The 12869-nt window shown below is 31.5% G+C and overlaps 1 protein-coding gene across 3 annotated transcripts in view; it reads right to left on the bottom strand.

Moving 5' to 3' along the window:
* LOC108687233 (sodium/calcium exchanger 2) overlaps positions 1-11633 on the bottom strand; it is a 66965-nt gene extending 55332 nt beyond the window's left edge. For all 3 annotated transcript variants that reach the window (XM_018192895.1, XM_018192896.1, XM_018192897.1), the window contains exons 1-2: positions 9401-11633; positions 5347-5619 (exon numbers count right to left, since the gene is read on the bottom strand). In XM_018192895.1, coding sequence (XP_018048384.1) covers positions 5347-5619; positions 9401-10752 — 1625 coding nt within the window. In that variant the 5' untranslated portion in view covers positions 10753-11633. The remainder of the gene's footprint in view (positions 1-5346; positions 5620-9400) is intronic.
* Between the last annotated feature and the right edge of the window lie 1236 nt (positions 11634-12869).

Raw genomic sequence — 12869 nt, 5'->3', positions numbered from 1 at the left:
GAAAGACACACACACACACACACACACACACACACACACACACACACACACACATATGTCTATGTGTAGGTGTCCTACATCTAATCCAGCACCTTAAATCTTTCATTTATAATCAAAAATATGAAATATGTAATGGTTTTCTACAACAAGCCATTACCTAAGCTTAAGTCTTAAGCCGTAAAAAATTGACCAATCATAATCGAATGTGAGAAGAATAATCAACTGTGCTTGGTTAGTTTCTTACAACTTAGACTCAACGGTAATAGCTTTGTAGAAAGCCCATTAGAGAAAAATGAAATATTTCATTTGAGTTTGAAGAAACAAATGTTATAATAAGCATAGTAAACACATTTTTATTATTTTATTATTATTATTATTATTATATTTATTTTTCCTCATATTTCGTATCTTTTTAAACGTCTTTTTAAACGAAAGTACACATTTATTATCGTGCTGTTACAACTAAGACCACTACAGTGACTGCATAATTAAAATGAGCTTTGTATTATCTTGAGAAAAATCCAGAAATATATACAGGAGAACAGATAAATAAATGAATAATATAATAGAGAAAGAAAAAGTAAAGAAAATCTATTAATAAATCCACAAAACAATGTCCATTAATTTTGATATATATTTCTGTAAATGAAAAATGATCAATTCTTTTGTCCTCTTGCAATTTTTTGACTAATGTTAACGCATACAGTTTTAATAAAATATGTTCCCTCATATTTTTCAGCATCGGGATCAGTAAATTTTCATCGCAAATGCTACCAACGATAATTTTATCGAGTTAAATTCTTTCTCGTGGAAATGAAACAAGGTAAAGACATAGGAAAAACGTGTCTAATAGGGTCGTAAAGGTACAATCGCACGTTTCGTGCAAACGTGAATTACCCAGTGACCTCAATACAGAGCACTTTTCGCGCGCGTTTCTAGTAAGCACGAGTAATATCAGTCAGGCACGGCTGTTCCTCTGTTAACTTTTAAAATATTGAGCCATTTTCAGTCATAAATAGATATTATGTAAAAAAACAGTTTTAAATTATAAATAAAAGTCAAATTTATTTCTTAAACAAGTATTAGAAAATATAAGAGACAAAATAATAATTTGTTCACATAATAAAAACATTATGAAAAAAGTTATATACTCGATAAAACTTAGTACAATGTAATTACATCGATTTCTCATCGAAAGTTCTCAGATACCCTTTAGAGAAAAAGTACTACCCTTAGCAAACACTTCTATGTTTAACAATTTAATTTTAGCTGTGCGTGAGTCCCCTCTACCCCCTTTTAAATCAATAAACTTAACTTTTTAATATGAATTGTATTTTTCTTCATCAAATTTGGATTTAGTATAAACTTATTTTTTTAATTTAATAATGTTGTCACAGAATTTATCATTCCTAGATTGAGGATTTAAGATTTGGATATTAAGATTGAAGATTCTTAAGATTGATTGCACCATAAGAAAAAGCACAAAATTTAGACATAAATAACTTTATAATATATAACCATATTTATAACTATTTTTTAAGTAATATTAAAGTAATTTTTTAAGTAATATTTAAGATCTGCTAAATAATCTTGCTGATGCATGTTGTTTCTATTCAAACGTTTTATACTTAAGAAGAGATAATAACATTCTGCATCGAAAAATATTATGATCTTCATCCACTTCCTAATGAATGTTTAAGTAATCTTAAAATATGACATAAGAACTTGAAAATCAATGACAGTCAATAATTACAGCAAAATTTATCAACTATTCAAAATATTTAATATTAAAAATCAAGAAAATAATGCTAAATAAAATTTTTGCTGAAAATCGACTCCAAAAGCTTTATTTCCAGGGCGCATGCATGTTGTTTCTATTCAAACAACAGGACACTTAATACAAGCATTATTAACTTTAAGTTGAACCAAATGTCAAATGTCATTAAAAATAGAAATCTGTAATAATACAGCATCGTAATATAGTAGAGATTACATTACCATGTTGCATTATACTGTTTATTTATTATTACAGATTTATTATTACAGATTTCTATTTTTAATAATATTTGACATTTGGTTTAATTTTAATAATACTTGTATTAAGTGTCCTGTTTGAATAGAAACAACATGCATGCGCCCTGGAAATAAAGCTTTTGGAGTCGATTTTCAGCAAAAATTTTATTTAGCATTATTTTCTTGATTTTTAATATTAAATCTTGAGTAGTTGATAAATTTTGTTGTAATTATTGACTGTCATTGATTTTCAAGTTCTTATGTCATATTTTAAGATTACTTAAACATTCATTAGAAAGTAGATGAAGATCACAATATTTTTCGATACAGAATGTTATTATCTCTTTTGTGGGTCACTTCGAGAAATAATATAATATCTCGCAAATTCTGAACATTCTTTAACTAGATCGTACTGGAATGGAAAGTTTATGAGGGATTTATTTTCAAGTTTACGGAAGTTTACTGGAAAGAAATCTCTCTTTAGTACAGCAATCTTTCTCGCCCTCTCTCTCCTTCTCTTTGTCTCTATTTTTTCAAAGGTAAATTCGGGACATTATAAAAGAACGATGCATTATTTTTAAAAAGTCATTCGTATTAAGTGATTACAAAATTGAAACAATCTAATCTAGGATCTAATTAATGAACAATGCTTTTCAATTTTAATGGTACTGAGAAAGAAACAAGTTCTCCAACAGTAAAATTATTGTCACACTATTTTCATAAAAACGCATATCATTTGTCTAAAGAAAATCTTACTTTAAAATTAATATATTAAAATAAATTAATATGTGTGTCATATTTTTTACATGCTTTATTTATATGCTATATTTCTTCGTAGTAATTTTTGAAACTTCAAATATGATTACTTCCTTAAAACTCTGTTTTAAGACATAAATTCTCAATTTAGACGCATTCAGAAATTTCCAAAGCGATCCCCGTGCAACATTGTCCGTAAAGCAATGCGAGGCTACGAACAATCGCGAGAAATTAGAGAGTTGTACATGTCGGAAGCGAGTATTACGACACAATAGTTAGAATTTAGATTAAGAATAAAGATTAAGAATAAAGATTTGTGAGGATAAACTGTATTATACACTTGCAAATCAAGGTTCAATGAAAATTTGAATAATATTTACTAAGAAAATAAAAATGGCACAATCAGATCAGTGTCGATAAATGTATATAACAAATATAAAATGCATAAAAAACGTCGATAAAAATCGAATAAACTTAAAACACGCGTGCGCGAAAATATATATTTTAAAAATAATAAAATATATAAATACATAATATATAAATATATAAACAATTAGTATGAGTAGATAGATAATAATATATTTTAAGTAATTCAAATAATTTATTAAAATTTTAAATAATTTTTTTTGAAAAGCATTATAGATAATGTTAAAAAAATAAGACGCGATAATAATAAACTAATATACAATTTATCAACTTTAAAAAAACTGATAAGTAGCTTTCAGCCTAATAAATCAGTGCAATATTTAAATATTTATATATAAAATTCCTTAATAAATAAAATTTGTCACAAAAAAGATTATTATATAATGCAATATCTCTTAATGCAAATCTAACACTGTCATAGAGAATCATATTTTACAAACGAGGTTCTGATTATGCAAGAGTATTAGACTGGTCTTCTAATTATCTCCTATGAGTCACTAATTACTGATAAAGCTGCGATAGAAATGCATTGTGCTAGCTACAACATCACCCAGTATCCCATATTGTACAGTTAATTGCAACAGAAAAGCGATCTGCATTCTATCGAACGTTAGTGTGGCAAATCTCGGTACATTTATATCTGTCTATAATATAATAGAATTTCGGAAATGGTGGAAATTCGAATCATCAATTATACACGAATTAAATAATACATCAATTAATATATAAATATCTTTGTAAATACAAACTTTTATTATATAATTTGAAGGTACTTTATTTCTTATCTTCGCTATAGCATATCCATTTTTTTAGAGTTTAACATTATTTTTATATTTAACAACCTCAAAAATCATGCAATACTTAATCCTTTAATTTCATTAAAATATGAAAATATCTCTATTCTTTGCACTCGATATATTGAACTTTTGTTTTAATATTCACTTCTTTTCATATTCACCGATTATACCGACATTTAAAAACAATGAAATTTACTTTGTTTCATCTTTTTAAAAAAGTTAAACGTGTTGTACATATAGTAAATCGACTTTTTTTTACTCCTCTTTACATTTAATTTTACGTTATTATACGTTATGCCATCCATTTCAAATTTTAAAATGCCATCATGTAATTTTTTACAGATAATTTATAATGCTAATTGGCACAGTAAACTGATATAATCTAATTATATGGCGCGAGTTTCCAATTATCGATTGTACTGCGATAACGATCGATTCTTATATTACGTTTAACCGTTAAGTTAACACAACCTTTGGTGACGATAAGTGATAATACTGTCTGATGAAACTAACTTGATACAACAGTAATATTGATCTTAAAAACACATTAAACTTTAATTACATCACATTTTCTGTGTGAGCATTTTCTCTGACTCTTTTAAGAAATTTTATTTTACATGATGTATATACACAATACGTATATTCGTCATATATTTACGGTATTAATTAATATTGTATTAATTAATAATATATTCTAAAATTATTATGTGTGTATTTTACTTTGCTTTCAATTTCTTCGGTAATAAAATATTTTTTTATTTTATCATATATATCTCATTTTTATGTAAAACCGTAGTAAAATATATGTTTTTTACGTACGATATTATAGTAGAATATTAATTTTAAATATCTGTAAACGTATATATTTTATTTGATAACATTTTACCTTCTTTATTTTTAAAAGAACTTAATCTCTCTTGCTTATGAAATAATTTTAAATAGTTGAAACCGTAATTTATTAACCGGTCTCTACATAAAAATACTATTTTACTTTAATGCGTAGATTTAAATGTGACTAACATTTTTAATTTCTCTTCCTTAAAAAAAGACTAAGTAGGCATTAATCGTGTATCGTTTTAGCTGGTTAGTAATTGATCATTTTATTTTTTTTCCTCGTAATTTAGAGTTACATCATGACTTTGTAATACTCCCCAAGTAGCACAGCAGCGCTTAAAAAAGCGTTAAAAAAGCGATTATACGCGCTTTTTTAGCAGCTTTGTCGAGGCTTTGTAAGCGCAGTGTGCTACTTAGGTCTTTTACTCTTTTACTCTTTTTATTGAAATTATTCGTCTCTTTTTTAATGAATTTCACTCAGCTATCTCCTAATTTAAAAAGGAGGATCTATGTTACTCACTCTGTCTGATTATCTTCAAACGTCAAGCTGCCTTCGGTATGCACGTATTGCTTGCTAGGCTTCGCAGTGCCCTCCATAGTACGATAAGGGATAATAACGCGACCTCGGGCCCCACTATAGCGCACTACCCGTAGAGGATGCTGACCCACGCTCTCCACTAGTTCTACATCTCTCTCGGGAAACCCAAAAATGCCGCTGTGATCGTCATCCAGAATCATTACCGTTGCCAAGCTCGGCGAGACAAGCATTGCTGGTTGTGATACATTACTAAGCCTGAAAATTAGAAAACGGTATCATTAATTCGTGAAAAATTATTACTGACTTCAACAACAACTGACTTCAAAAATCGCTTTCACGAATTTGGCACAATAATAATATATAATTAAAAAAATTTTTCAAACAAAGAGATAATATTGTAAATTTTAATCGTTCATTTTTTAAACAAAAGTAAATATGTCAATTTTATATATGTAATAAGCGTTATTTATTAATCGATTTTGCAATGACTAATACAGATAAATTTTTTACCTGTCAAATTGACCTTGGATTGCACATATTTTAATTTGTAGCTCGACAAATCTTTTATTTTCTATCTAAACATGTCATTCGGGGTAGAATACTTTAATCAAGTTCACAGGTAAGCTGGTCTATAATTTCAATGTTTGTATTTGCCATTCAAAAGAGTATTCATCCAAGATTTTATTTTTATCTGTTAGTCTCGTTTGATGTACAAAGATACTTTCTATCATTTCTTACTGTTTAATTTCTTACTATTTAATTTCTTATATCTTTATAACAAGTAAGTAGTACATGCAATTTTTACAATAGATATATATTGTACATATTATAATACGTATATATAATTATATAAATTATATATAATTAAAACTTTTTCCTCAACAATATTATTTTATATCTATTTGATCTATCACTTGTACTAAAAATTAATTTCTATTTTTATTAACTTGTATTAAATTTTCATATTTTTTTCCTTATATCTAAAAACACAGAAATAAAATGTTCCTGTAATTCTGATATAATGCATTACCACATAATATAATATAACCATATATATATACAATATCGTTCTGTTTTACTTTTCATTATTATAATTATTCACATGTGAGAAAATAGGCTGTTAATGCCAATAACAGAGTCTTTAGATTTTTAGAATTATAACACGTACGAAGATTATCAAGTAACAATAGTTTTTCCTCGACCTATATCACTAATAATCGGTAGAACTCTTTATTACCATAATTGGTGCAGAAATACAATGCAATTTAACTTCTTTGTACTTTGTTATTTTTCTTCGATTTTTCTCTTGATCCGAATTATCAAGTACGTTTTATCAGTACTTTATTTTACTTATATATTTAATACCACATGCACGTGTGATTTCCGCGCGACCTAGCGATCTGATGCAATCTGACATGCGAAGTAAAGTTGCAAATAACAGAAATAAATAATCGGGTCACCTAGCCGAAACAACACGATCCTTTCCAAGCGTGAAATAGAGGGATCTATAGATTGTATGTAAAAAGAGACACATGAATAGCTAAGGAAAAAAACGAGACCGAAAGAGATCAAAAGGAGAAGAAAAAACAAAAAAAGATAAAATATATAGAGAAACTGAAATAGATTTAAAATCAACCACGTATCCATAATTTCACATTTCTCATATTAAAAGTATATTTTTATGTCACAAAACTATTTTATCGCGATAGAATTTTTTCTATATAAGCATATTGCTTTAATCCGAGGACCAAGTTTTATTTCTGTGACATAAAAATATTCGATAAAAATTTTAAATTCACTCTTTGCAATGCACTTTTTGACAATGTTAAGTAAAAACAAAGTACAAGGTTAAAAAAATAACGTTTAGATACATTAAACGTTTATAATTTGTATGCTATGTGCAAAAATTCTTCTGTGCTTTCCAGAAATTAATTTATAATTCAATTAGATATAAAACCTTGCTTATGACTTCTTGCAATTATTCTGCGAAAAATTTGTCAAAAATATATATTTTTAATAGTTATAAAAATTGTACAGCTTCAGTGTCATATATTGTGTATACAAAAAATATAATACATAGTCCAAAAGTTAAGTAATCGTTTTCCCATATCACCGCTGTTCAGCTTTAGCGAACAAAAAATTTGTTTGTAAACAAAATGAAAAATATAAAAGAAGTAAATATAAAATGTGTTGATCTCATAATTAAATAAAATCTGTAAAATGTATAAAATATAAAATGTATAAAATGTGAACATATTTTTGTAATAAATAATAATTTGTGTAATAAATAATAATTTATAAACTAATGTTAATATTAATTATTGTGTAGGTATATTATTATATATTTTTAATATATGATGTAAAATACATGAAATTGTATTAATAAATAAATAAAAATATTAAAAGATAAAGAGTAACATTAATAAAATAATTAATAGTGTTAATTTATTAAACATCAACGTATTAATTAATTGTTTTTTAACTTTTCGTGTATCTCTATATCTTTCGAGCAAACTTATATATATTATATATAGTAGATTTTACAATGTAAAAAAAGAAGCATAAAATCACAACACAAATTATTATTAACGGTATGTCATATATTAAAATTCAACAACATTCATAACTTTTTAATTGTATTAAATATAGCCACGCTAATAGCCTCCCTTAATATCTTTCGTTAAATCAATCAATAACCGCTTATTTAGCGGATTAAATTGCAACTACTACTCGTTTGAAATCAATTGAAAGATTGCCCTTTCGTCGCTGATCAATGATCTTGTATGACTACAATGAATTATATCCAATATAGATATATTTTAAGAATTATATATATTTCTTTAAAAAGGAATATTGATGTAATTACAGTTCTTAATCAGCACACGATAATTATATTGGATTCTTCACGGCGTTGCTTTTAATCTCTTGAAATAAATTATCGATTAAAAATCTCAATATTCGAACTAAATCGAAATATATAAACATATTTCACGTTAATATTATTATATGAAAAAGGAAGAAAGAATAACTGGAAAAATATAGGATTCACCACAAATTAAATTTCGATGGATCAGATAAGTAGATGTGTAAAATTAAATCTCTCTTATTCTTTATTTAATTTCAGGTAGACTTTATTGTAGAAAATTGTAATTTTTTTATTGATATAAAATATAGTTATTCAAATATTAAAGTTAATACTTTCGAAATATTTCGCAGAAATGTGATATAAAACAATGAACCTTTGGTAAAAATAATATCGATAGAAATAAAAAATCAATTTAAAAAAAGTATACCATTTCATAAATATCTCATGTTGAACAAAAAATAGATAAAAATAAACAATAAAAGCGAAAGCGGTTATCAGAACACAGTTAGAGATTATTATTAAAATCTTAATCACAAGTATCGCAATCACAATTGCATGATTATGATTGCGGTTACGATACTTGTGAAAAATTTTAACAATAAATATATATGCGTTCCGACATTAGCTCTCATTCGCTATTCTTATCTTTCTTTTTTTTTTTTAACTGATATCAATATCCTGATCGTTCTGATAACTTCAATAAAGCAATTTACAACAATTTTAAGCTATATCTTTTTTTGTTAATGAAAAATGCAAGAAGTGTCAGAATGATATATTTTAACTTTTTAATTATTAGCATCATTAAGTCTTATACGAATCTAAAATAATATAATAGCTTCGTATAAATTATAAACTTTGTAATTTAAATTTTATTTAATACAATGTAATTTTAATACAATGTAATTATATGAATAATACATCAAATTAACAATAATATTAAACTGCTTTTTATTTTTATCTTTGCACAATTCATTGTATATCTCCATTTTTAGTATTGATAATACTAACCGGAATGACATTTTATTTTTATTATTTTCCTCATCTCCAGCATTTAACATACCTTAAAATAACGACCTTAATATCTCTTTGCTAAAATTGTTCGAATTTCTCTAACATTTTATATATTTCTATCATCATAAATGTACGCAAAAAAAAATGATTATCACTAACCTCACATAAAAATGTTCATCCTCCTCGAACAATTCGTCATCGATAACTGAAAGCTTGATAGTCTTCATGGTCTCGCCAGGCTCAAAAGTTAGAGTGCCCTTAGCACTCACATAATCAGATCCCGCTTCAGCGGAGCCATCTTCGGTGCAGTAATCTACAGTGCAGGGTCTGCTGAGATCACCTCCAGCCCTGGAAACGCCCACTTCAAAAGTCCCAACGTTCTCCATCACAGTATAATGACCAGGTTCGAAAAATACTCTCATGGCGTTGACATGTTCGATATCGATACTCTCCGCTTCAGCTTTCTGCAACTCGGCCTTGACCTCGCTAAGGTCGCTCTGCGCTCTTTCGCTGATCTTCCTGCTGAGGTTGCCCGCGCCTACCATCTTCCTCGTAGCCTGCACCCTATAAAAGGCCCTGCTCTTAGGACCTTTTCCCAACACTTCCTCATGAGCCATGACTTCCAATTGTTCCAAAGCCAAAGTAGGGTACTTTTTACGCAATTCCTTTAACGTATTGATGTAATCTCGCCGAGTTTGTTCGAACTCTCTCGCTTCGGGGGAATCGCCGTCGGCTAAGCGGTCTACCATGCCATGAAAACCATCTTGCTGAGGCTTGATATCCAGCTCCACCCCCATCTCGGAATCTCCAGCCTCCGCCTGCACGATTACACCTCGCTTGTTCATTCGGTAACCTTTGTGCAGATACTTGTAAATCAACAATCGTCGATCAGCAACGTAAGCCGTCAATACTGTGGCTGGGAAGAAGGCGAAAGTCAAGATGCCTTCCCAGATCTCCAGTACACCGGGACTGGAAACCGCCAGGATAACGTAGAGCCATACGTAGGCGAAGATGCTCCAAGTGGCGGTGACGAAGAAAACGCGCAGATGTTTTATCTTCCGGGTCTCACCATTCGGAATCACAAAGACGCATAAGGAAATGATAACAAAGAGATTGTAAGCGGCGGAGCCAACGATCGTGCCCGGGCCCAGCTCACCCGCTTGAAAGTTCTTCGCCCAAATCTCAATAATGGACAGCAAGATCTCAGGAGCACTACTGCCGAGCGCCATTAAAGTCAGATTGGCTACCGTTTCATTCCACACTCGCACCACGATGATCTGCGGCTCCCTCCCATGACGACGCACCACCAATTCTTTCTCCTTGGACGTGATCACCTCGATGGCAGCCATAAAACGGTCGCTAATGATCGACACGCCGATGAACAGATATAACAGCAAAAAAAAGTACACCAGGCCCCGGAAGATGATGTCGATTAGATGCAAGTTGTTCTCCGGACGCCAGAGCGGTATCACTAGGCCCGGTTCGCAGCGCACCGAGTAGTTCCCAGACATATTGTCAGAGTTGTACGTCAAAAGTTGTATGCGGAACTTGACGCGGTAACTTTCTTTCAGCAAGTTACTTGCCGTCTCTTCGGGAATAAAACTCCGCGTGGAAAAATCTCGTTCTTCATTCGGACTGACTCGGGGCGATCTTCCCGCGGCTTCGGTTATCTTAACCTCGCGGCTCGTTTCCGGGGGATGGAAATTCTAAAAATTTACTTCCCCTTCGAGGAAAAGGACGAGAAGCAAAAACAGATTTCTTTTTTTTTTTTCCGAGCCTCGAGATAAATAATCAGATTTCTAAAAGACTATCTTCTTTCATTTATTACATTTCCCTTGCATAAATTTTACTCTCTATTACATGATTGACTACTATCAATTGCAAACCGATATTGCACCTCTAACGTGCGAAAAGCGTAAACGAATCCAATCTTCTGCATGCGATGCAGGCGTGTTTGTTTTTGCTGAAAGAAGGGCGATGACGTCTCGGAACTACCCTAGTCGCGGGCAACAACGATAATACCATCGAGCTGCAATTTTCTACCAGCTAATTTTTCCCTCAACTTCCTTACACTGACTAATTTCGTTTTCTAATCAAGTCTTCGACATCGTATCCCCAATCAAATTGGCCTTGGAGTATTTTTGTCTGTGTGTCACTGCCCTGTCCTCCCCTGCACTCACGCACTCCCGCCCTGCTCTTTACACCCCTCTCTTTACGCACGCCCGCTCGCACCCCCGGAAAGACAAGCTAGTACCACACGGATAACACTGAGAATGGTATATCGGTGTTGGGAATCGGCTACCGATGGCTCCCACCGATATTACCGCGGCAGTGAGCTCCCATCACGAAAGCGGACCCTCTGACGGGGTAACAGAACAGAACCGTACCGGGCCGCGCTCGAACGAACACTGAAAGAGGAGTGAGAGAAAGAGAAGAGGCTAGAGGAGAGAGTCGGCCAGACCGAGTGGGGAGTGGTGTCTCGCTAGCTAGCCAGACGTGGCCACCCCATCTCTTTGCCCTCCTCCTCTCGCCCTTTAGCCTTCTCCCGTATCGCTCTACTCGCGTCCTCGTCGACGGCAGTGCGCCGGCGATACTCCTATCTCGGTCCTCTCCATCATGCCGATGGTATCGCCGACCTTGTCTCGGCGGTACTTCCGTCCCTATCCAGTTCATAGCATCGGTAGTATTCCCCTTCTTGTCAACTTCACTATTGTGACGATCCCTCCGTCTTTCTCCACCCCACCAGACCTGACGATATCACCGTCCTCGTCTACTCAACTAGGTGTTACCACCGCCCTCGTCGCGTATCTCCATCCTACTTCATCACATCAAGTGTTTTACCCTCCTTGTCGACTTCGCTGTACCGACAATACCTCCGAACTCACGGGCGGTATCTCCGGTTTGCATCGTTTTCCCGAAGAAATGCCGCCGTATCTATGCGCGTCTCTCAAGTTACGTTTTATATGGCGCAGGAGTATCTTGTATTCCTTTATACAGAGTAACAAGAATACAGCTCCTTTTCTAGCGACATTTCTCCTTTCTTTTTCATCCCTCGCTTTTTCACCCCTTTTTTTATTTATATCATTGTCCTTGTCGAACCCTAACCTTTTTTGTCTCTCTCTCTCTCTCACACACACACACACACACACACACACACACACACACACACCCTCTCTTTATCTCTCTTTCTCTTATTTTATATCAGGGGTGGCTATACACAACGGCAAATTTCTCATATAACTTCTATGTTCTAATAAAATAATTTTACTTCATGTCTGACAAATGCAAACAGATAACGTATTTATGTATATAATGTGTATTTTTTTAGAAAATTTGCGTTTAAATAATGCTAAAATAAGTTTTTTTATACAAAGAATTGTACTTAAACAGAGATGGGGATAAACAGAGAACAGGCAAAAAGAAAGGAGGGAAAAGAAAAATAAGATAAAGGAGTGTTAGGGTTCAACAAGGACAATGGTATAAATATGGGTAATAGAAAAAGTGGTGGATAAAAAAAGAAAGATGTGACAGATAATATAGAGGATAGATAATTTTCTATCTTTTTAAATATGTGTAGAAATGTTGTAAATATGTAAATATACAAACTTTTGTATATATATATATATAT

The sequence above is a fragment of the Atta colombica genome, unplaced genomic scaffold (genome assembly GCF_001594045.1).
Source record: "Atta colombica isolate Treedump-2 unplaced genomic scaffold, Acol1.0 scaffold203, whole genome shotgun sequence".
Taxonomy (NCBI): Eukaryota; Metazoa; Arthropoda; class Insecta; order Hymenoptera; family Formicidae; genus Atta; species Atta colombica.
This window is presented reverse-complemented; position numbering and strand designations above follow the sequence as displayed.